The sequence below is a fragment of the Diadema setosum genome, chromosome 18 (genome assembly GCF_964275005.1).
Source record: "Diadema setosum chromosome 18, eeDiaSeto1, whole genome shotgun sequence".
In the NCBI taxonomy this organism is placed as follows: domain Eukaryota; kingdom Metazoa; phylum Echinodermata; class Echinoidea; order Diadematoida; family Diadematidae; genus Diadema; species Diadema setosum.
Window position 1 is genome coordinate 2,434,312 of NC_092702.1, and position 25,038 is coordinate 2,459,349.

A 25,038-nucleotide genomic window follows, 5' to 3' on the forward strand; every position below is an offset into this window, starting at 1 on the left:
ATTTTCAAGCTGGCTGGTCTCAACTTGCTTTTATGCCATCAAGCAAAATGACCTTAAAAGGATTGTATAGTTTTGGTTGAGACCTAATTTCAGGTTTCTAACATATTTTGGTGAGATAATGAGAAACCTCTTATGAATATAAAAGAGCATGTAATTCCATGAGGAATTCAACATTTATTTAATGAAAATTGGTTTTGAAATGGCCAAGATATCCAAAACAGAGTGATTCTAATAAGTGTGGGACCCACACTTTATTACGATTGCTTTGTTTTACTCTGTTTTTGGCTGTTTCAGTCATTCCAAACCCGATTTTCATCAATTAAACTTTGAATTCCTCTTAAAGTGGTATGCTCTGTACTATTTCATAAGTGTTTTCTTGGTATCTTGCAAAAAGTTAAAAGCCCCTTTCTCATCTCCACCAATACCGTACCATCCCTTTAATAACCCTCTGTCTCAAGTTATTCATCACTGGATTTACTTTGTTATAAGACACACAAAAAATTACTATCAAAGCTAGATATGTTTTGTCAGAGAATACTGTACGACTTGCTCCCAAGCAAGAAAGAAGGAAACTACAGGCGGCTGCATTACCAATAAATTTACAGACACATGATATTATATTTTGTCCTTCAAGATTCTGCTGACTAGACATCGTAAGGCTTAAGGGTCCGTCATCCGATGTCAACACGGACAGGACTTCTTGGGTTGCTGCTCTGTTAACCTTAACGTGTGCTCTGCCTGATCTCCTGCACAGCATGTGGAAGACGGAGAGAAGTATGATGGAAGAGGTAAAAATAAATAGAGAATGTAAACATTTAAATACATATCTGTATTTTTCAGTTCTTCATGCAAACTTTTGATGCCATTCAAGATATCCACTCGCTTATGCATTTCATCAGAGCTGTGTCAAATTTTCCCCTACAAATACAACTTTTCATCATTTCATATGCATGTAGGAAATCGAGTGTCATTGATTGAACGAGTTGTAGAGGTAAGCAGTCTGCACGACTATACTACATATAGTCTAATCCTAGAATATTTTGAATAATTTATATTCACAGTCATTACAACACACACACAAAAGAAATTCAAGTTCATGCACTATGGAAAGGGCAAGATATATTAAGTCCAGAAAGATAAGCAGCTCTCTGTGATGCAGGCAGAGTGTTGCTGGTTATAATGATTTGGGTCTAAATTCCTATGAGTTTATGAGGCAGCTAAATGACTTCAAGTAGCCCTGACAACTTTCCAAGACTTCTTCGAGTGCTGCACGACATCTATTAAATTACCTACTAGGATTAGAGAGATTACAGAAAACATCTCAATGCTGCTCTACCACACAACCACTTGACAGTTCCTCACACTTTCTCGAAACTACCTAGACACTCAAGGTTTTTGAAAGTCAATTGAACATACCGCATGATCATGAATCGGGAGGCTACAGACATGCTCTTTAGTTTTGATGATCACGTCTAATACTCTCATGTTTCAGAGATAAAGACTGCTGTAAAGAACTTATTCATTTATCTCAGGAGTTTTATGTGACTTGATTGGTTAATTGATTGATAGAGGCCCATCATGTGTAGCACTAGCAGCAAACTACTGACAACTACACTGCTGCATTCTCTGTATGGTTATGGGTCAGTATTATGATTGTCTTATTACTTACCATTTTCATTGTTCTTGGGGTCATCTACGAAGTCTTTTGCAATCTTGAAGAATAGCTCCTCTGCAAAGTAAAGAATATTAAGGATAAAATATGAGAGCCCAAACAATATGATCAATTTGAAAAACTAAAATTATCCGCTGATATTTGTTAACCTCAAATGTGTTCAACTATCATCCTCTTTCTCTTATTCATGATTACTGGTTAACCATACAAGCATCACACTTTGTCAAAAAAAACCCCCCAAAAACAAACAAACAAACAAACAAACAAACAAACAAACCAGAAATGCCTCTGCCATATCACATTGTTCTCCTAATGGTCCATAGTACATCTTGACAATGTATGTAAGATGATAGTTTCACATGATGGGCAAAAAACATGTTGGAAAGTTTGGCACAACCACAAATGAGTTGAATGTTTACATTTATTGAATCAGGTTTCATTCGGACAGCTAACTTGTTTCAGAAAGCAAGACTGGGAATTTGAGTATTTTCACTGGGCCTTCAACCCTTGCCCTTTGACCCCATGCTGCATAGCTTTCTTCCAAAAATCACAACTGGTAATTCGATTTTCATGACAATTCTTTGAGCTTTTTTTCAAAATATAGAGAAAAACTATGACATTTCAACATTCTCACTTGACCTTTGATCCCATGGCCAAAATCTTACCCTACAGAATCATTGTGCATTAATGCATGCATACACCTACCTGGTAACTACAGTTGTATCTTGTTAGAATGTATTGTTGCTGCATTGATTTTATGTGATCATAATTTATAAACCACTTGAAGCTTGAATATACTGTTCAATGTTAAATGATTAAACATCACACTGAAGTCATGGCAAACAACAAAATATGATCTACTCACTTATGTTGTATCCAGTTTTACTTGATGTTTCAAAGACTTGGGCATGAATCTCTGCAAAGAGAAAGAGAAAAAATGTGAATGGAATAACATGATATTTTCACATCTCATTTGCTTCCCACATTATAGAGAAATAAACATTTTCATTGTCTTAGATCATTCATTATACACGAGCACACCTTAAGAGGATATTGGACTGAACATATACTATGTTTCTAAACTCCATGATATCAACATCCACTTATAAATGTTCTGTTGTAATCACAGCCTCATACTGTATCATACACCATATACATTTCAGTGAGTCCATGGATTACATCAAGTTTGGTGCTAGTGTTGGCACTGGTGTCATTTCCAAAACACCTGCATTAGATTGAAGTCCAACACCACTGGTCAGGTTAATACAAGTAATACTAATCATAACTATTGATCCCTGACACTAGCGTTATCTTCACACCACCACTTATAAAGTCTTCTGGATCACATGTGCATTGCACAATGATTAAAAGGTGATTGCGCTTGGTACAAATCAAAAAAAAAAAGTTGTACTCCTTTAATTTTTTTTTCATGAGGACTCAAAATAGGTGAAATGGGTGAACCTAGTCAATCTTCAGTTTTTGATATTTTCTGAAAGAGCAATTCTTCTTTTGACAGTTTGGGTTTACAAAACGAACAGCAAATTATGTTTTAGCAATTTTTATTGACCAGTCGTTTTTTAAAGGAAGAACAGTGTAATCAGGTGTTTAATAGAGGTCCCTTTTCATTTCATAAAGACCTGCTACATACTCTTCACTTTCAACTCTGATAACGTCTGAAAGGATAGTGCTACTGCATTTGAAGGTGGTATCAGTCACAAATAGAATGTGCTTAATGGGTGCTGAAATTTTCAGCTAAATCTAATAATCTCTTCATTGTGGCTATTACAGAGTATTACATCCTGCTTTTTGTCCCATTCATTGCACAGAGCACAGCTTAGTGAGATAAAAGGCACTTGAATAGACCCTAAACTTCAAAGCCTTTTTTTCTCAATAAACACTTTTCCAGAGTTGTGTACTTTCTTTCCATTACTTAGGCAGGTTAGGAAGGTCCAGTTGTCTTTCAAAGAGTTATACATCATTTTAAAGCTAGGAGTCTACTCTTTCAGAATCTGGTCTTAAAGTCACACAGTCCCGGTGGTTTAGTCGAATGCTACGGGGGTGCACGGCGCAAGTTTCCTATAGAGACCTATGCTATCGACTCCTCTTCAGCGCTTACTCTTTGACCCATTTCCCCCCGAGTCCGAAGAAGTCTGATCCACTGTAGTCAGTGGTCCGATGACAGTTTAGCTCATGATTCAGCTGAGGGGGATGACAGCTTTAGCAAATTTCTTTTGTGATGTCATACTAAGAAGCACATATGCACACACCCCTGGCATTACTACAGACTGTGTGATGCGCAGAGAAGACAACGAAGGCAGCGTTACCCAGCAACACCTACGCGCTTTATTCTTGACGACAGCTCAACTTCGGCAATCTTCGTACTAATGCTAACAGTGATCGGCAGTATCATCGACAGCACCCCCGCACCCACTGTGACTATGCGCCTTTAACTAAGTCTATGTCTGATGTCTCTCTGTTTGTTTTGTGACACAGGGTCACATATGAAAAGATGCAGCCAGGACTGCTTTGAAATAGTTTTAGATGGATGATGGGGAAATACATAGATTCAAATGTCACAAATTTCATCACTTCTCCACATTACAACAGTCTTATTCTCAAGTTTACTCCCAGGCTCAGATTTCTGCAGAGCTCTATCTGAACGTCAGCATCAGCATCCCTAAATTAAAGGCATAATTTACCATTTGCAGATGAAAGCATTAGTACTTTAAAATAGTTCTAAAATGTGAGTTAGGGATAGAAACAACCACTGTCAAAATTTGAATCCGTATAATCGATGTTAAGTGTTGTTAAATACACAAAATGTGAACAATAGTTATAATAAAAATTTTTCCAGACTAAACCGTATACAGTTACGGTTTACTGAGAAAAACCCTGATATCTCCTTATATTTTAGGTTTTATTGCAAATATTTCATATGGTAGGATGTTTTATGATTCAACAGACCTACACATATGCATCAAATGTGATATCTTGAACATTTTTGAAATCACTGCTCCCAAAGGTAAACTGGACCTTTAAGCACATACATCGCACTTGATGTGAGTGGAGATGACATCTAATATGTATAGTCATCACTCACAACTAACACTGAACTTAAATGATAGATTTGATAATCCTTCAGGGCTGGTGTTGACAAATGGAGGTATACAGCATGTGAATTACCAACAAAAATGGTAGAGCTTGTTTCAGCACAGTAATAATAATAATAACAATAATAATAATAGAGAGACTTTTATAAAGCGCTCAGTCTACCTAAAAAGATACTCATGGCGCTGTAGAACAGAGTACACAATTATGTATCACGTTACAACAGAGTATCACAGAAGATGATAAGAACAATAAACAAACAATATACATACACATATACATACTGTACAGGTAAACAATTGTCAATTTAAATCAAAAAGGTAGGTTTTGAGGTTCTTTTTAAAACCATCAATAGAAGATGCTTGTCGAAGAGATTTGGCAGGCTATTCCAAAGTTTTGGGCCCATGGTTATATGAAAAAGCACGATCCCCCAAACTATGCTTGATTCGAGGTACCTGTAAATTTTGCGAATTCGATGAACGGAGATTTCATGGTGGTTGGTGAAGATGAAGAGTATTTTGAAAATAGGTAGGGGCAAATTTGTGCAATGTACGGTACACAAGAAGAAGAATCTTGAAGTTCATACGTTTTTCTACAGGGAGCCAGTGTAGGGACCGAAGTATTGGGGTAGTATGCACAGTTTTCTTAGTGAAAGTAAGTAGTCTAGCGGCACAATTCTGAAGACGTTGCAGTTTACAGAGTTCTTTTTGTGGAAGGCTGCAAAACAGAGAATTGCAGAAATCTAGGCGAGACAAAATAAGAGCATGCATCAGTTTTTCTGCTGCTGATCTAGTTGAATATCTCCGAATTGAGCCCAGGTTACGCAAATGACATCTTACAGATTGGGATACGTACATATGAAATATGGTCTTTGAATGTAAGATTTGTATAAAAAACAACACCAAGATTACAAACTTTGTTCGAAGGCTTGATATCACTATTGCCAATTCTAACATAACATGTATCAGGGCAATTCCGCAGTTAGGTGGACATGACATGGATAAAAGAAATGTGCCTCTTTATCTTACCCTTTAATCTAGGTATCAACTAATGCCATGGATGTTCGCCAATCATTAGGGTCTTTCAAATTCAGTAGATTTTATTTTTCGTATTCATTGATTTTGTGAGATCTAAAACCATCATTTAAAATGTACATGTGGGACTGGGGACGCTGAAATTCACTTAAATGCAAATTACAGTGGGTTCCTTTGAAATTTTTTCCTCAAAGTTTTGCTAAAGGGTAAAAGATGAATACATTTAAATACTCCAGAAGTCATGTGACATTTTGTCAATTACAAAAGGGTGAAATGACCTGCGGAATTACTCCGGACAAATGTAACGTTACTAACCATGCTTTTGGGGGTCTAGCTAAAAAATTATCGGTCGAACTGCTAAAAAATTTGCATGAACATTTGTCATGATGCAATAATTGAAATTAATGCAACACTTTGTTTGAATTCACTTGAATTTTTGCACACTTTTTGTTACAAGACATTGATTTTTTTGTCATGTCCTTTTTTCGTAACGTTACTAACCAGCCCTTTAAGTTGCTATAGCAATTCTAATATTTCTTGGATTGTGTTCATTCTTTTTTGTATCATAAACCTGGGAAGGATGAACATGTTTTTGACATAATTTTGACTTGAAATGAATAAATGGTAATTTAGTGGTAAAAACAAATATCTAAATTTGTTCAAATGTAACGTTACTAACCGCGGAATTGCCCATCAGAATTCACTTTAGACAACATCTATTTGGATCACTATCAGAATAAATTCTGACTTACTGTCGTTAGATTTCAGACCATTTCTTTCCATCCACGCCTTAACATCATCAATACATAATTCTTAAGAGAGTTTAATCCTGGTTGGTGAAAAAGACACAAATATTTGTATATCATCTGCATAACAGTGATCATGTTGTGTCTTTCAAAAATGTACCTTATCCTTGAAAGATACAGAGAGAACAGAAGTGGTCCACCTACAGACCCTTGCGGGACACCGCAAGTAAGTGCAGCCGGATCAGAGTTACTGTCATTGATCTTAACTTATTGTGAGCGGCTGGTAAGGTAAGATTGAAACCACTCTAATGCAAGTCCTGTGACACCAACAGATCTGAGAGTCTGGGTGAGAATGGAATGGTCCACAGTATCAAAAGCTGCCGACATATCAAGTAAAACAATTGCAGTGATATTCCCAGCATCCATCTGTCTCAAACTTTGATCAGCTACGTCAGTAACAGGGGCCGCGGAACGTTTTTCAGTGTGGGGGGGCTGCGGGACCAGGGGGGGGGGGGGGGACGGGGGTGGCAAGGTCAAGACCCCCCCGCTTAGACAGGAAGAATCTAAGGGCGGAATCTTTGGGAATTGAAATTCATGAGTGTTGAGATTTTTTTTTTTCAATTTTTTTTTTCGTTTTTTTTTTTTTTTTTTTTGACGAACCAAAAGTGTGGGGGGGCTGCAGCCCCCCCACCCCCCCCCCCCCCCCGCTTCCGCGGCCCCTGAGTAAGTAATTAAGTATGACATTTTACACCAACCCCCAACACTAGCTTGAGGTCAACCTACCATCCCTGACTGATTTCAAGTTCTAGATTTACTGCTGGTGCTAGTGCTGAGATAGCATGTACACCAGCAGTAGCATTGAACATGATTCACCTTATGTTCACATGTAAATGTACATTGTACATATCTTATTGCAGGTTCATGAAATAATATTTAGTCCCACCTCCAACTTTTGGGCACCCAAGCCACACGCAATGATAACCATGTACCAGATTCATTACATACAATAAATGTTAATTTCGGGGGTATCCCTTTCTACCTAAGAAAAATGAAACACATTAGTAAGAGTATGGGCACTTCCAAAGATCAGAAAAATGGAGCTGTATACAGAGTCACGCACACACACACACACACACACACACACACATACAGTTGTAGATCATAACACATACGAGCTCATGGATACTGCATTTGGCTTCCATCCAGCATCTCTGACCAGACCATTGTGATGTCACAAGGAGGAAATACGGCCAACAGTCTACCAAGGATATGCTACTTATATATTTTGTGTGTGTGCAATTTAAATACAATCCCATATCATATGCCAGGAAAAAGCGCAGAAAATTAATCATATCAATATCGTGGTTGTCAAACTTGTCATTTCGTATTCCATAAAAATCACTACAGATAATTAATCACTCTAACATAGAAATAACAGGGTTTTTTTTTTCTTCATCTCTACACAAAGTATCTTGTCATCCTCGTCAGGTATCATTTTTAATTGTCATGCAGTACTTGTTCATGTATAGGTCAATGGTAAACCAAAGCAATGTTCTCAAAGTAGTGAAAGGCACTTTCTTAAAGGGATGGTATAGTTTTGGGTGAAATAGGGGATACAGATTTGTGCATGTGTGTGCCAGACAATTAGAAAACGCTTATGAAATATGAAAGAGCATACACTTCTTAGGGGGTATTCAAAGTTTATTTGATGAAAATGGGTTTTGAAATGGCTGAGATATCAAAAAACAAAGTAAAACAAAGTGGTCCTAGGGAAAAAGGGGGGGGGGTCCCACCTTTAATTAAGACCTCTTCGTTTCTGGATATCTCGGCCATTTCAAAACCAATTTTCATCAAATAAACTTTGAATTCCTCTCAGAATTGTACGCTCTTTCATATTTCATTAGACGTTTCTCATTTACCTCACAAAAGTGTTGGAAACCTGAAGCCCAGTCTCAACCAAAACTATACCATCCCTTTAAAGGAAGCAGATATGAGAGATGAAGTGCCAAGTTCATACAGCAAGAACAGAAAGAAAAGAGAGAAGTCTCTGTTTCATGAGATCAATAAAGTCTGCTACTGACGTTCATTATCTGATCCAGACTAAAAAGCTGATGTGACAAAATTACATCCACACAAGCAAAGAAGTACTTAGGTGCTGCCTTCTGTCACTTCTGAAAGTCTTTGTCATGTTTTCTATCGTACAGCACTGATTCAATCGATCGATACAAGAACTCCAGTATTCACAAAGACCAATTCAGTACGTGAATACTATCACCACACAGACAAATAATCGTTTTCACTTGATTTTAAAAGACTCAACAGCGACTAGAATGAAAATGCTGGCGGTGATGAAAAAATGGGGTAATTAGCTTGGCAGTCCACTGCTTGCAACTAACATGAAAACAGCCTGACAAGCTCGCTGCACGTTTTGCATACTGGAACATGGCCGTGAAGAGCAATCTTAATGTCGAGCAGAATTCAAGACACATATCAAGAGTTTTTGGCAGCGAAAGGTACACACTACATATCATGATGGACGATAGAAAATCTTGTACTGAAAATATTACACGCCAGTGAGCAGTCAATCTGACAGTGTTTTGGGGTGGCTTTTGGCACATTTGACGATAAACTTTTCAGGTAAGGTCACCATTTTTCAGGGCCAGTGTGAGTGGTATTGAACGCTATTGATAGACAACACACACAATCCCTTCCCTGACTGATTACTTTCACTGTTCACACTGACACACACACGCACACACACACACAATGCATTAAGTGGCACATGGTCATTCTTGACACAATCATTTTGACTCAATATGAGAAACAAATCATGCGATTTTTTTTTTTTTTTTCTGGAGTGAAAGGATCCTTCCTACTCACCATCAGCATAATCTGTTGTGGCGTGGTAGTCGACTCTTCTTGATTTCCTGTCTTCCTCCACAAGATCAATTTTGGTCCCACATAAATAGATTTTGCAGTGCTGCACAAGACAAGAAAAAAAAAATAGAATATTAAAAACAGAAGTAAACTAATGTATACACCATACATTTAGCAAGTCCAATTTTTCGCCCATTGGGACTCCCGATAATATTGTGAGTGGTTTAATTCGCGATCATGGAGTCCAGTACCAAACAGAGAAATGTATAATGTATGCTTGCAGGTCACATTCACGGTGAGATCAGAATTAATATTTTCGCACACTTTTATATTCCTGAACGGCACCCATGTAACTCGCGAAATTCATAAAAATAAAAACCTCGAGAAATTTTTGTCGCATACAAGATACAGGGAATAATATTAAGAGCAATTTGACTACAGCAGACACAGCTGGCTTGAAAGTCTCTGCCTTCTCATGCAAATCATTAAATAATTCTGTAAATGTATAAACTGTACATGGCTCTTCATTTACATTTTGTGAGATTTTCTACCATTACCACTGGCTAAAGGGACTGACCTTGAACCATCTTTGGACAAAGGAAATATTTCCAAACTTATTTCAATCCAGTATGTTTGACACTAAAAACATTATTACCTTCCTCATGGAATTTACAGTTGGAAAGTTGCATTGTCAGCTTGACTCTGACATTCAACCCCCAGTCGCTTTTGGCAATTGATTATTTATTAATTTCTTTAAAACTGTGAGTGCTACTGCTCGCTAACTTAAATATTTATTCTATTTGATCATGACCTGTGACCTTTCATATCCTGTCACTTCTGGCAATTAATCATTCATTCCTTTCTTTATTAAAAGCTATGACTGACTGCAAGTCGTGAGATTGAATGTAACTTGGCTGTCAGCCAGTCAGATATGTGCAACTGGAATATTAATAATTGGTGTGCTCAATTGTGATCAACCTTCTACAATCCTTGACAATGGAAAGCAGAGCTACTAGGTGCTAAACGCTATACATGTACATGGACAGAGGGTAATAGAGGAGTTCTGAGTGCACTGCAGAACTTGTTTGGAAGGTTAAAGGGAAGATAAACCCCAAGAGCAATGTGGATTGAGTGAAAGCAGCAACATTAGTAGAACACATCAGTGAAAGTTTGAAGAAAATCGGACAATCGATGCAAAAGTTATGAATTTTTAAAGTTTTGGTGTTGGAACAGCTGGATGAGGAGACTACTAGAGGTTATGACGTATGAGTGGACAACGATACCAAGAAAATATAAAGAAAATTCTACAAAAATCCATTTTTCATGAAAATTACAAATTCCATCAACTTGATATTGACATATGTTAAGGGTAGCAATTATTCCCCCTGCTTTCTGAAAGAGTTTGGTCCATTGCTCTTTCATGATTCTAGAAAAGTGAATTTTTGTTGAATTTTCTTTATATTTTCTTTGTATTGTTGTCCACTCATACGTCATATCCTCTAGTAGTCTCCTCATCCAGCGGTTCCAACACCAAAACTTTAAAGATTCATAACTTTTGCATCGATTGTCTGATTTTCCTCAAACTTTCAGTGATGTGTTCTACTAATGTTGCTGCTTTCACTCAATCCACATTGCTCTTGGGGTTTATCTTCCCTTTAAGATGCACATCTTGTACAGTGTACATGTACATTTGTATATCACAGAAGTAGATCTGTCATTAGTTACACATTAGTCAATCTCTCATCAGTAGAATACCATGCTACCAAAAGCATCCCTCCACAGAATACATGAGTGCATTTTGAATACAAACAGTATCCAACTCAGGTGTTAAAAGTTACAGGACTATTTCTTTGTGTCTATAAACTAGATTTGCGTAAATGCAAGGTTCACTGGATAGCATCAACATATAAGGCCCTCTCATATAGAATTGTACGGCATGGTGAAGAGTGAAATCTAACAAGCTTTGATTCTAAGCAATGCTTGCTTTCTTGGCAAAACTGAACTTAAAGAACTTGTAGCATGGGGATACCATACCTCATGTTGTCTCCATTCCTTTGATTTTCATTTTGTGTAACATGTACAGTACAGTGTATTCCTTTGTAATGTTCATTCTGGTTTTTGTTTCATGTTTGGAATGTTTATGATATGTATCCTATATTCTTTACCTGGTCCAAAAAAATAATAACAATAACAATAACAATAATAATAATAATAATAATAATAATAATAATAATAATAATAATAATAATAATAATAATAATAATAATAACAATAATAATAATAAGAGGAAGAAGAAGAAAAAGAAGAAGAAGAAGAAGAAATGGAAGGCAGACCCGACTCAAATTATATTCGAACATCCCCGTAACGAATTGTGTACAACTTTATCACTGATCTCTACGTACACTGTATAAAGTACACACACAGCCAAGAATCTCACTAGAGTCGAAACTTACCAGTGAGCGCACACTTCAATGCACATATTCGCTGATGACGTGAAATTTTATTCGATTTCTAGCAAGCCTGTGCTAATCATGGTTTTCAAATGTACCCCAGTGGGTGCTACCAGATCTTTAAAGGGATTTGTGTCTTTTCTAGTGTAGAAATTTCAACATCACACACATTTATCTCTCTTCCCCAGAAGGCTGATCAGCAGTGTGGTCCACAACATGAAATTTGAGCATGTTAAAAGCTCTGAATGTGAGAATATCGCAGAAATTGTACGTGCTCTGAGTGCAAATCACGAGCGCATAGCCCACAATAATTCATAATTCATTTCCTGTTGTGCTGTTTACGTTCCACATTCTGTCTAATAACTTGTGCACAGATTTTCTGCATGGTTGGATGTTTCTCAAATTTTGCACATATTTTTCACATGCTTGAGTACATTTTATTTTGAGCATGTTGCCACTTCTCGAGGATGTTGCATAGCATGTTGCTGGCTTTTGGGGATGTTGCACAAGAATTCGAGCATGTTGCAGCGACATGCTCAAACCCTTTCCGGACAACACTAATTAGCCTTTCACAAATCTATTTCCAGACAACTAATCAATTCCTGTTACCATGTTTTATTGACTATAACAAATTTGATTCAATTTTACGATCTTGATTATGTATCATTCTCCCGCTCTCAAATACACTGATGGGCTCTAAAATCTCAATCTTACCAGCTGACTTGGAAAAACTGTGATACATGGCAAATAGCCAAATTAATCCATGGCAACAAAAAGCATTAGGGAAATTATAATCAACTCTAATCCCAAAGCAGGTTATGGCAATAGTATTGTTGTTGGGATATCCTGTACAGACAAAGTTTCATTGCTGTGATATCCTGTACAGACGCACACAATTTCACTGACATGTTGATTGCAGAGTATGCACCCCAAGAGCGAAACCCAATTAAAGGAAGTGAAACAAAATGGATAGAAGCGCGCCAAGATTTTGAGTACATGAGACAATTGATTGATTGTTTTATCCCTATCTGAATGTTACTGTATTATATACCCTCGAAACTGAAGAGTTGAATTAATTCAATATCGGTAACTCTTCTGTCTGGTTGCACTGCAGTAAAAACTGCATCAAAGTATTCCTAATTAAGCTTACACAAACAAACGACCAAACATCCATTGTTCTCCAATTGTTAGGAAAGATCCTCAACTAACCAACTTCCTCACATCTCGGCTAATGATTGACATTATGTATGTGGTACTCTGAGCACAATCATAAAGAAAATGCTGCTCAACAAAAAAAACTGTCAAATTTTGTGTCTACATTTGACAGGTTATGCTTCTGAAAAGTGGCATTACTGTCACAAGATCGAATTGATCTGTTTTCTTTTGCTCCAAGAAAACATATTTGACAGACAACTGACAAGAAAATCACCAAAACTTCCCTCCTAAAGTCACTTGGAGTTTGCCATGTTACTATCCAACAAAATTATCTAACATTCTACATTCTTCTCTAATTTGCTGTGCATCTTTCCCACAAATTCCTGTAAAATTGCCCACCCCCTTTAAAAACAACAACAACAACAAAGGATTGCAAGAGTTCATATGAGCCTTCGGCTCAGGTGAGCTAAAAAGGTTAGATGGACATTCACAGACTGCACAAGAATGACAAACTAGGCGTGTCTTCATTAGCCCAAAGTTCAAACTAGCGGGAAATTTTGCGGTCTTGGAAAGTAGCCCGATACAGCGAATGTGCATCTTCATCAGCTCGAACAGCCCGCTTTGGGAAATTAGCCCGAAAATTGACACATGCGCACTTTGCATCATTACTCTGCTTAGCTCATGGTTCGAAAGTGGATTTCCCCGCGCAAAATCTCCTATATCACCCTATGTATGATACTACAACCAGGGTGGTAAGCAGTACAGCATATTCTCTCCAAAGGGATATCAATAATGCTACTCTTTCTTCTGTCCATTGAGACATCTTATCTGAAATTAACAATTTGCAATGTTTAAACAAGTCCAAAATACACACAATCTGCAATCTTCCATAGCCAGCTGGCTATTTTCAACCAAAAGCGTGGAGGGATCAAAAAAATTTTGGGCTGATGGAGACGCACCCCAAATAGCACGCTATTTCGCGAATTAGCGTGCTAGTTCACGAACTAGACCAAGATTTTGGAGGAAATTTTCCTGATCAAATAGCACGCTATTTGCATCTTCACTACACAAATAGCGTGCTATTTTGACATCGGGCTAGTTTGGTAACCACAAGATAGCGCGCTATTTTGAAACTTCGGGCTGATGAAGACACGCCTACTGAATATTTTCTTTGTTCAATAATGTGGGGTGGGGGCTGGGGAAGATGGAACATAAAAACACTGTACAAGATTAAACAGCTTCTTTACCTCTTCATTTCTTAACAGTTCCTCGACCCAGAATTTTGCTTTCCCAAAGCTCTGCTCGTCCGTCAAATCTGCGTTCCAGAAAAAGACATACAATAATACAGTGTGACTGATTCTGTTAAAGGTACATGTACGGTGGATACATCAGGGCTGCACACCAACACATTTTTTCTACTGGTTTGACCGTCCCTGTCAGACTAGTAAATACCCAGATTTGTTTGTTTGTTTTGCATTTTGCCAATAAATTTGGCAATTCCTAAAAAAATTGCTGGCCAACAGTCATTTTTACCAGTCTGGGACCGTTGGACTGGCACCAGTGTTAAGCACTGGTTACATGTAACATTAATATTTGTTGTCATAAACATTCTCCTTGAACCTATAATGTGAAATTAATGTTCATTATACACATGCTCTTAAGTATCAGTTTCAGTATCAACTTTATCTTAGAATTACTGGCAAAAAAGAAAAAAGAACCCCATGAAATTAGAGGTACATCACCATTACAAATCAACTAATATCAACTCACATACCTCAGAATAGCACAGTGCATATCACCGTGGTATCTATGGTTACAAACCATAATGGCTGTCAATACATTTTGTCTGAAATATGATTGGTCAATGGCAGAAATTCCTTTGCTGATATGAACTTGATAAAATCAAATATATCTAATACACAACACTCCAAAAGGTTGCTGAATTAGTCCTTGGGGGCAAATTTTGTGATATGACTGTGACATTTGACACTAATCTTACATTCTATCCAAACAGTAACTTTGAATTTCATTACATTGAAGTTCATCAGTACCATGCAATGAACCAAGGTATAACTTTCCAAGCTACAATGCCCCAATTTTTTTTACACATTCATACTCCCTTTAACTATCCATTGACCATATGGCTGTGATATGAAAATAGTATAAATAGGATGGATGCAAATTCAAGTGTGTATGTACACCATACAGCATGGGTGATCCATCTTTTTTTTTTTTTACTCTTCTGAAAAGAACAATCCAATATTTGCTGAATCATATAAGTTCATGATAATGCATCTCACCCCCCCCCCCTTTTTTTCAGAGCACTGGACGCACAGGTAGTGGTATAATATCTCACACTATAATAAATGATGAAGGAAATAAATAAATAAATGAACAAATAAATAAATTAATTAATGAATAACCACAGGTCACATGTACATATAGAATATGAAAAACGACACAAAACAAAACGCACACCAAAAAAGGTCAGCGATATATTACTCACAATGGCAAACACGTTTGGGATCACTAATTTTACTATTATTATTTATTCAAGGATGAGTGCCCAAAACTACGAACAGGAAAAGTTCAGATATGAATTCAATGACATGGTAGTTAAACTGCAGTACCTGTCTATTTCAGAAACAGTAAAGCTGCTATGAACATTTCACTCAAGGGCAACACAGGACGCTTATCAGCTGGACTTTGTATCTGCACTAAGAGCAAGAGAGCAGTGCTAACTGCAATTCAGGATTTGGAAAAACACTGCCAGATAATTAATGATTGTATGTGAACAGCATGCGGTGATCGCAGTTCGTGTTACAAATGATGTCTAGGTATTGGATTACTCTGTGATGTCATTTTCCGTTTAATTTAAAGTTGCCTATTAAAAGAAAACGCCCAGGGCTGAAGGCCAAGTTTTATTGTTGATGCTGAAGTTTTAGGGAAGTTAGAATGGCAAACTCGGCTTTCTGTCCCAGAGCTTTGCCTTACATTTTATGCTCTCAAAGGCTATAAAGATTGAATGATCTTCAAAAAGAGAAGTACTTCCATCTAAACTCAGTATGTATAAAATAATTCAAGGCAGACCTGTTCATCTGAGATTGTCAAGGCTCATATGGACAGCGACAAAGCATTTACTTCTGAGACAACTGCTCCTGTCTTATTTTCTCCAAGGAATTAGGGTTAGGGCTGTGATAGGGTTCAGGTTTAGTTTGATGTGAGGATTAGGAGTAGTGTTAGGGTTGAGTCTGTGGGTAGGTTTTATGCTTGGCTTTGATAGCATGCAGATATATACATCATGGGAGCAATTGTCACTGGAGCGAATGTCATGGAACCTGTATGTATAAGGTCTTTAACCCTTACTAAATGTATGCTTTGTTCCCCGCTCAGCATGCACACTGGAGTGCTTTCTATGCCAATTTGCAGAGTTGTCTGGAAACAAATTGTCAATGGACAGAGATTACCTTATCCCCATAATCTCTGTTGTATAAGCATGGAATTCCTGTTGCACTGAGCCAGACTGCTACACCTGAGTGGGCTTGCTAACTTCATGACTGGTCAAGTTTGTATAGATTACTGAATAGGGATGAAAAAGCTTGCAAAGTTTAGCTGAGCACTTGGGCACATGATAGGTATAAAGGGTCAATGTACATGGTCTTATTCCACCGATCATTTGCTACATGGGACATGTTTTTGGGAGGCAAACACATCTGATCTTTGAACCTCTGAAGCAGCCCTGTTTGATGTGTGTGGCACAACGGAAGCTACCAATCATACTATCTGGTTAACAGCTAGAGTGGAAATCACAGATGTGATTAGAAAAAAAAAAAAAGAGGAAAACAAATTGCGGTGTGTTTTTTTGTTTTTTTTCACACATACACACAACCAACCACTTGTTGAAATGTTTTCCTTGTTTTTGTTAGTGTCACAATGCATTTGCACAAGCTGGCCAACAGTATTTGAAGATGAAAATGCAAGAAACTACACATAATTTGAAAAGAAACTCATAGAGCTATTAGTGCTTCCCCATACTCTACATCAGAAAGAAAACTGACTTTCAAGGACAATTATAGTTTCACAAACCCAAATGAAAATGAAAACTCTGTATGTCAAAAAATGGGTATTACCTGAATGATTCTTCCAAAGAATCATTATCAAAACTGAAGCTCTTTCAAATGAAGTATTTTAACCCCACCCCCAATTCTCACTATTGAAAATCTATATTGTGTACCAATGAACAATTGGTAAGGATTTGTACTTCAGAGATGTTTCCCCTTACCTTAAATAATATAAGCATACAGGTATCAACAAAACAGAATAAAAATGAATAATATGGATTTACTTCACTTTACATGCAATTTATGTTATATTTGCTAGATGATATTTACCCCTTATTTCATGAAAAGTGAAATTAAATGCATTCCTCTTGGTTTCAATCAATAACTAATATTTTCAGGCTTCTCTTTCACTATGCATTGTAATTATGATCCTAAATCAATAATGGGTAATCTCCCAAGTTCATGTGTCCTTACCATAGCAGACAATGGCAGCCTTGGCCCCTCTGTAGTATATTCGGCTCATGGCTTCGTACCTTTCGGAGCCAGCCGTGTCCTGTGAGGAGAAACCCAGTTTGTTAGTGCTAACATCAGGGAACATTGGACCAATACAGGGGCCCATTTTAATTGAGGGAAACTAAATGTTACTGTACTTCAGCATATGAGTTTTGGTCACTGTAAAGAGCTTGCACAATTGTCTTAGCAGTGTACAGGTATATATCAAACTACAGATGTTACATTTTATCTAAGTAATAACTTTGGCAAGTCAGCTGGAATTCACACATTTTCTTCTTCTTTGAAGCAGGTACTAAACTATGACTAATCCTTTGTGTCAATTATCATTTAATCACTGTGAGGATGTGATTTTGTTTTGTTTCATTGGTGCTTTAAAAATACATCAAATAAAGAACACTTGTAATTCTTCCACGATATGGTTTACAGTTGTAAAATTGTTGTAGAGCACTAGAATTCACATGCTGATGGTACAGATCAGCATGCATGACTGTACATAAGTGAATATTCAATGTTTGAAGAAAAGAATGTCCACACACATAGACACATTTATGCTGTCAGTATTTGCTGCTGGTCTACATTACCTAAAGAAGGGAGATTTGAGGTAAACAATGCCTTCATACATGCTGGCAATGGACAAGTGGTTGCTAGGGCAACATTAGTTGGTCTGTCTCACTTCAACAGCTCAGCATGTAATAATTTCTTCCACACTAAATACTCATTAGTTTGGAAGGATTCTACACGACAGTATCAGGCCACCTTTGTCCTCGAAGTTCACACCTCAGTGATCTCTGTAATCATAATAGATCTCTGAATGATCTTACACACTGCATTTTATACAAACTCTGAACAGTTTAACTATCTACTTTCTACCCATATTACTGCCACTGCACGTAAGATGTAAAATTGTCCAGAATACTACGTTTGCATAGTCCTTCCTGTCTACTTAAATAGTATCTTTACTTAACTTTTACTTTTCTGGAATGATGGTGTAGGTTAGAGCCTGTACATTGATCAGGATGTATCCCCGGCTGCTCTTGATCATTCCAATGTACATGTATATAGCCTGGGCTAATCTTATTCAAATATGAATCGTAAGGTGATATTCTGAAAGCACTAAATCATTTTTACCTCATTCGATCCAAGAAGGGATGGATACACTGAAGAGTGTCTCAAATATGATGACCATGGACATCTTTTCTTTCTTTGTAAAATCGCTCAATTCAAATCATAGTATTAAACTCATTATCACATGTCGGTGCAATCATCTGCATCGATTGGACACTGGCTCTGACACAATCATGAAAGTCAACATCCACAGCCTGCTGGGGACTTCTTGTTTTGTTGACAGAGACTTAAAACCACTAGGAAGGGCATGTCTACAGGGTTTGGTTTGGCATACAGTATATATCACAACTGCATTAATTAGCATCAAGCATTATCAAGGCAAGCATCACACTTGTGAATATACTGTATTAATGATGTACATTAAAGGGAAGATAAACCCCAAGAACAATGTGGATTGAGTGAAAGCAGCAACAGTTAGTAGAACACATCAGTGAAAGTTTAAAGAAAATTGGACAATCGATGCAAAAGTTATGAATTTTTAAAGTCTTGGTGTTGGAACCGCTGGATGAGGAGACTACTAGAGGTTATGACGTATGAGTGGACTACAATATCAAGAAAATATAAAGAAAATACTACAAAAATCCAATTTTCATGAAAATTACAAATTCCATCAACTTGATATTGACATATGTTAAGGGCAGCAATTATTCCCCCTGCTTTCTGAAAGCGGTTGGTCCACTGCTCTTTCATAATTCTAGAAAAGTGAATTTTTGTTGAATATCCTTTATATTTTCTATGTATTGTTGTCCACTCATACGTCATATCCTCTAGTAGTCTCCTCATCCAGCGGTTCCAACACCAAAACTTAAAAAATTCATAACTTTTGCATCGATTGTCCGATTTTTCTCAAACTTTCACTGATGTGTTCTACTAATGTTGCTGCTTTCACTCAATCCACATTGCTCTTTGGGTTTACCTTCCCTTTAAAACATTTTATAAAACAAATCTACTGTTGATTGAAAAATTATGATAATTTTTACCCATATTCCCATGGTGACTGTCCTGTCATACACTTCCACCTTCTTGGCTCCAAAGGCAGCACCAATGGTCTGAAAGAAAAAAACAAAACAAAACAAAGAGCAAACATGATACATCCTGCTGACACTCCTACTGCCATTAAATTTTGCTTAAGACACAAGGAACTGGCAAACTTCTGAAGAAATTCAAATAAAGAAAAATGGCAGGTTGGAAAAATGCAGATCATAACAATGAGACAATAAATTATATGAAATAAAATGAGAATGTATAAAGTACTGTCAAGTAGTTTCTCATATATCTCTTTGATACAATCTATTATTTTTAATTATATGAAAAATGCAGGGAAACAACCCTGCATTGATAGATAAAAAAAAATACTGATGCACACACACATTTCACTGTTAAAATGAAAATTGTGTCTACAAGTGTACATGTACTTAAGCATAGAATGTATCCACTTTTGACTTTGAAAAAAAAAAATGTTCCAGGGGTTTCAGAGGTATACCTGATACTAACTGACAGCTCTGGAAACAGATGTATAAATTTTAATACAGAACATACATTTTTATTTTCTAATTTCTGTTTTGTTTTGTTTCTTACAGTATACATTAAAGGACAAGTTCACCTTCATAAACATAAGGATTAAGAGAATGCAGCAATATTAGTAGAACACATCAGTGAAAGTTTGAGGAAAATTGGACAATCGATGCAAAAGTTATGAATTTTTAAAATGTTTGTGTTGGAACCGCTGGATGAGGAGACTACTAAGGCTCATGATGTCATATGAGTACAACAGTATAAAGAAAATGTAAAGAAAATTCAACATATTTTCACATAATAAAAGAGCACTTGACTTGCCTCTTTCTACAGGCAATGGGAATAATATTACCCATAACATATGTCAGTAACGAGTCAAGGGAATGTGTACTTTTTTCAAAAGATGAAAGTTTGTGAAATTCTCTTTATATTTTCCTTATATTGAACATTGTACGCATGTGACATCATACACTGCAGTAGTCTTCTCATCCAGCGGTGACCGCACAAAAACTTCAAAAATTCATAACTTTTGAACGGATTGTCCGATTTTCCTCAAACTTTCAATGATGTGTTTTACTAATATTGCTACATTCTCTCAAACCTTATGTTTATGAAGGTGAACTTGTCCTTTAAGTGAATGCAGATTTGGAAAATAGCTTGCCAGCCATCATATTGATGTACATGATGAAGTTTTAGTTGCAAAACTACAATGTACATCTTATGTGGAATCTATCTGACTACACTAAATTACAATATTTCATGAAGATCAGTAAATTTCTCCCCTCAATAATGCATTTCTTGTAAGAAAGCCTAAAATTTGTCTTTAATGAAAATGTATACCATGAAGACATCATATTTACCTTTTTTAGGCTTTTAGCTTAAATCTCTATTTCTTTTCATGGACTAAGCTTTTAACTTGCCTTTTTATATCATGTTGACTAACATTATTTAACTGTAATTTGAAAGTAATCCTTTTCAAGAATTCTCCCTAAAATTAGATTAAAAAAAAGATTCAGGTAAGTTGCTTGCAATGAGCAAATATTCAATAGGATATAACCCATCTGGATCATCATCTGTAATATCCAACATATCATGGAATATTGTTTCCTACAGTCACTGAAACAGTACATTTGCAATTAGTGTCCTACTCACATTAGTACCTTGCATCTTTATCAAATACCACACTGGTTTTTCACATGTAGGGCCTGCAGTGTGTTTCAGGAAGGAAATGCTGTTCTGGCTATAAGACTTAATCACGAGAGCCTCATATTTCCTGCTGATGGCGGACAAGAATTTGTATTTTCTATCATACCACTTTCCCCTTTAACAGAATCACAATGTACTGTATTCTATTCAGTAACAGATCAGCTGAGACAAGGCTGAATTTTCTTGCTAAAAACTCTCAGCTACTAGTCAGACATCACTGAAAAATAAACTACTGTACCGAGATGTTGAATATACCTGTACATACAATGGTGGTATAATATGTATTTCTGCCTCATAAATTGTACGACAATTCACCTCTTTGTCATAAAACATGTGCAGGACCCCATTAAACCTTAGACAATACAATATAATTCTATTACCATAACTTTCAGTCAAATGATATCACCAAATGTGACTGAGCAGAAATAATTTGTGAATTCAGTTGAGTTTGCCCCTTTCTCACTTGACATACCCTGTCATCACTCAGATCACTGCTAGCAGTGTTAGATGGTCATTCACAGAACTAGGCATTACTTAGCCACAGTCATTTCACATCATGTCTGTACATGGTATGTAATATCAAGGCTAATTCCTTGTTCCATTTTTGGCATATATAAAGAAAAGTTATGTACACTTCATAAATATAAAAAATAAAACAAAAATAAAAAGGCAGCTAATCAATCAAAAGAAAAGAGCAAACTTGTGCAAGCAAAAAGAAATTTATGATGATTTGAATGTGTATACAAAAACGTGTACATGTAGGTTGTATGTTTTGAGCATATATGACCAAAAAATATGATTTTTCTTGAATGTACATCAAGGCACTGCCTCATATTTTGAAAAATCCAGTAAAAAACATCCCACATCATCTTTAGAAGACATGCAGAAATGTTTAGCTTTCCAAAAGTGCACAGCAAGCAAAAGAAATGATTGTGCTGTAAATGACGCCACTTCTCATGTGATAATAGTAAATGTTGGATGATTTTTTATTTATTTTTTTTTTTTGCAGTTAGAAAGCAAGCATATTGCTCAGCAAAGCCCGACTTTAAAAGTAAACACCCACTATTAGAACGACTAACTTTATTGTCAAGAAGGGCAATAAATAAACACATTTGTGATGGTCACCTGGCCATAAAGACCACCTTTTCTGTCTCCTCTGGATATTCATTATTGACAAGTTTTACCAATTTGCACTCATATATTCCCATTGTAGCATTCATTTCATTGGTCCAGTACAGGTCAGATGACTTTTTGCTGAATATACATTTAAATATTTATTCATTTATTGTATTATTATCTTTTTTTTTGAGGGGGGGGGGGGAATTATTGCCTCAGTTGTTGTTGAATACGAATATGTATAAATCTGTGAACTAAACATTTACTCTTGTTACAAAAGGCCAGGCATTTTGAATGGCACCTAGGGTAATTGATGGCCCTCTGTTGTACGCCCATAATTCCACATCTTATCAACTTTTTTTTTTTTAATTATTCTTTTCTCTGCCAATGAATATGGAATGCATGCATTAGCTCACAAGAAACTGCCCATTGGCAAGCAAGTGTCCGTGCCTTTCACACCTCCGCAGTGCTATCCCATTGCCACTAGCAGTGCACACGCTTGCTGCTTTCTTTGAAGAGCAGAGAGGGATGAAAAGGGATGTGTAACTCACACTCACGTTTTGGTACGGCACGTCACCATGAAATCTATCGTGAAGGTAGCGTTCCACTAAGCTTGTCTTTCCTCCGTACTCTCTACCAAGGAGTACAACCTTCAGGTCCACTCGACTTCCGCTCATCTTGAGTTTGAACCGTGTTCACGAGCGAGAGAAGTAAGTGTTTATCAGATAAGCTGCCCACTGTCCAAATTCTCACCGCTAGTGCACACATGCAAGCCGCTCCATGGAATGCTCTATAACAATTTGGTTCTTCACTTGGCAGTTCTACAATCACAGTTTATGCTCCCTTTCATCATTGCTTTTGTCTGCGTAATGTAACCGCCAAGTCTGAAAATGGGAAAGCTAGCAGTACACATACAGACCACATGAATTCCTGAGCAATTCAACCCCTAAGTGCTCATACAGACGCCACCATATATTGTAACATGACAGCGTACTCACTACAGCACGGAGCAGAGTATTATTAGTAACCCCGGGGTGCTGTAACCAGTAACACAATTGCACAACAGTGCACGTGATGGGGTCACTTGTGCGATATGGTGCGGTATGTGTAGACTCCCAGGGCAGAGCCAGAGGGTCACAGAGCCAAGAAAATTTTACCAGTCTGTATTACTGTCTGCATAGTCCATTCATCAGGCGAGTATGTACCCAAACTCTACATTTCATAGCCCAATGAAATGCATGGTCACCGTACACCGTATTGCATTGGACATGAATTCAGAATTGCTAATTGTTTGTAGCTAGTTTTCTATGTACGTAGTATGCGTACTAGTAATGATCCAGAAAGTCAAGTCAGCTTGTAACTTTCAGTATGAACAACACTCTAACGCTGTTAAGAGTTTTACTTGGCACTGCACTGTGTGAGAGCTGAATTTGGATATAACATGAGAGGTATTAGCCTATAGTATTATCTACATTCGTTTACAAGTCAAATCAGATTAGAATAGAGATACTTTATTGTCCAGTGCAGTACAATTCCTTATTTTTTTAATATCATAAACAGCCTTAACAGGGAGGCAAACTGCTTTCATGGGAGATGGGAACATTAAACGCGTGAATAGCGTTGTAAGATAAGAACGAAGTAAATAACTGTTTAGTGCAAGTGCTGGCTAGCCTAAACGTCGCATCGATGTAAGCAAGGTAACCGACTCTCGTTTCATGCCATGCCAAAGACCAAGTTCCACTCGTCTCGGGTGTCGGGGTCAGGCGGAGCCGCACACGGACAGCAGCGGGCACGTCATCCTCTCACTGGCTGTGTCGGTCCCCTCAGTGTCCGGCATACGAGACGTGCATGTTCCGTATCACAAACAAGTCACGGCGCAGCAACGTTTTTACTTCTTGGGTGTGGTTATGGTGTCTGTGCCTCGTCCATTTATAGCTGCATCATCATGTTTTCTCATCAGCAACCAACCATGTCGTATTACTCCAAAATATGAGACAAACTGAATTTAGAATTTTCTCGGGTTTTGTCGCTCCTTTTCATAACAGAACTTCCCGTGTGTCGTGGAACCACCCACCACTCGGCTCACTCATCATTTTCAGCACGGACGCGCAAAATAGCTGTATAATACTGTACAAGGCTACGTACGTATGTCATGCGCGCGCGGCGAGTCCATAAGAGTCAAAGGTCAACAGATGCGCTTACTGTACTGACAGGCGCTAGGCAGACTCCAGCTTATCAGGTTTGTCATCTCGAGCCGAGCCAAGTTCTCTCTGTCCCCTTTATCATCTTGTTTATTCTTGCTTTTCATTATTTTCAAGACTAAGGGCTATAGGTTCGGTTGTGTATGAATTGTATGTGTGTGTTTGCGTCCTGTGCAGGAAACGTGACTGCCATGCTCCGACCAGGGAGGTGGGAAGAGACTTCCCACCTCCCTGCTCCGACTTTACATGCAGCAAGGGA

General features: G+C 37.3%; 1 protein-coding gene across 1 annotated transcript; it reads right to left on the reverse strand.

Annotated features, from left to right (window-relative positions):
- Positions 1-340: 340 nt before the first annotated feature.
- LOC140241786 (ras-related protein Rab-24-like) lies at positions 341-23,647 on the reverse strand. Its single transcript, XM_072321536.1, has 8 exons — positions 23,130-23,647; positions 19,722-19,790; positions 17,578-17,656; positions 14,290-14,357; positions 9,441-9,540; positions 2,538-2,588; positions 1,670-1,729; positions 341-746 (listed from the first exon to the last, which is right to left on the reverse strand). Exons 1-8 carry the CDS (start codon positions 23,253-23,255, stop codon positions 682-684), a joined length of 618 nt encoding a protein of 205 aa, XP_072177637.1. The 5' UTR covers positions 23,256-23,647; the 3' UTR covers positions 341-681.
- Between the last annotated feature and the right edge of the window lie 1,391 nt (positions 23,648-25,038).

Bases quoted from the DNA above. Each gene is read 5' to 3' on its own strand.
- LOC140241786 (XM_072321536.1), bottom strand. From the start codon at position 23,255: ATGAGCGGAAGTCGAGTGGACCTGAAGGTTGTACTCCTTGGTAGAGAG. The intron at 9,541-14,289 runs GTAAAGAAGCTG...TGTCTTGTGCAG, and splicing joins AACTGTTAAGAAATGAAGAG to CACTGCAAAATCTATTTATG. The intron at 747-1,669 runs GTAAGTAATAAG...CATGCTGTGCAG, and splicing joins CCCCAAGAACAATGAAAATG to GAGATCAGGCAGAGCACACG.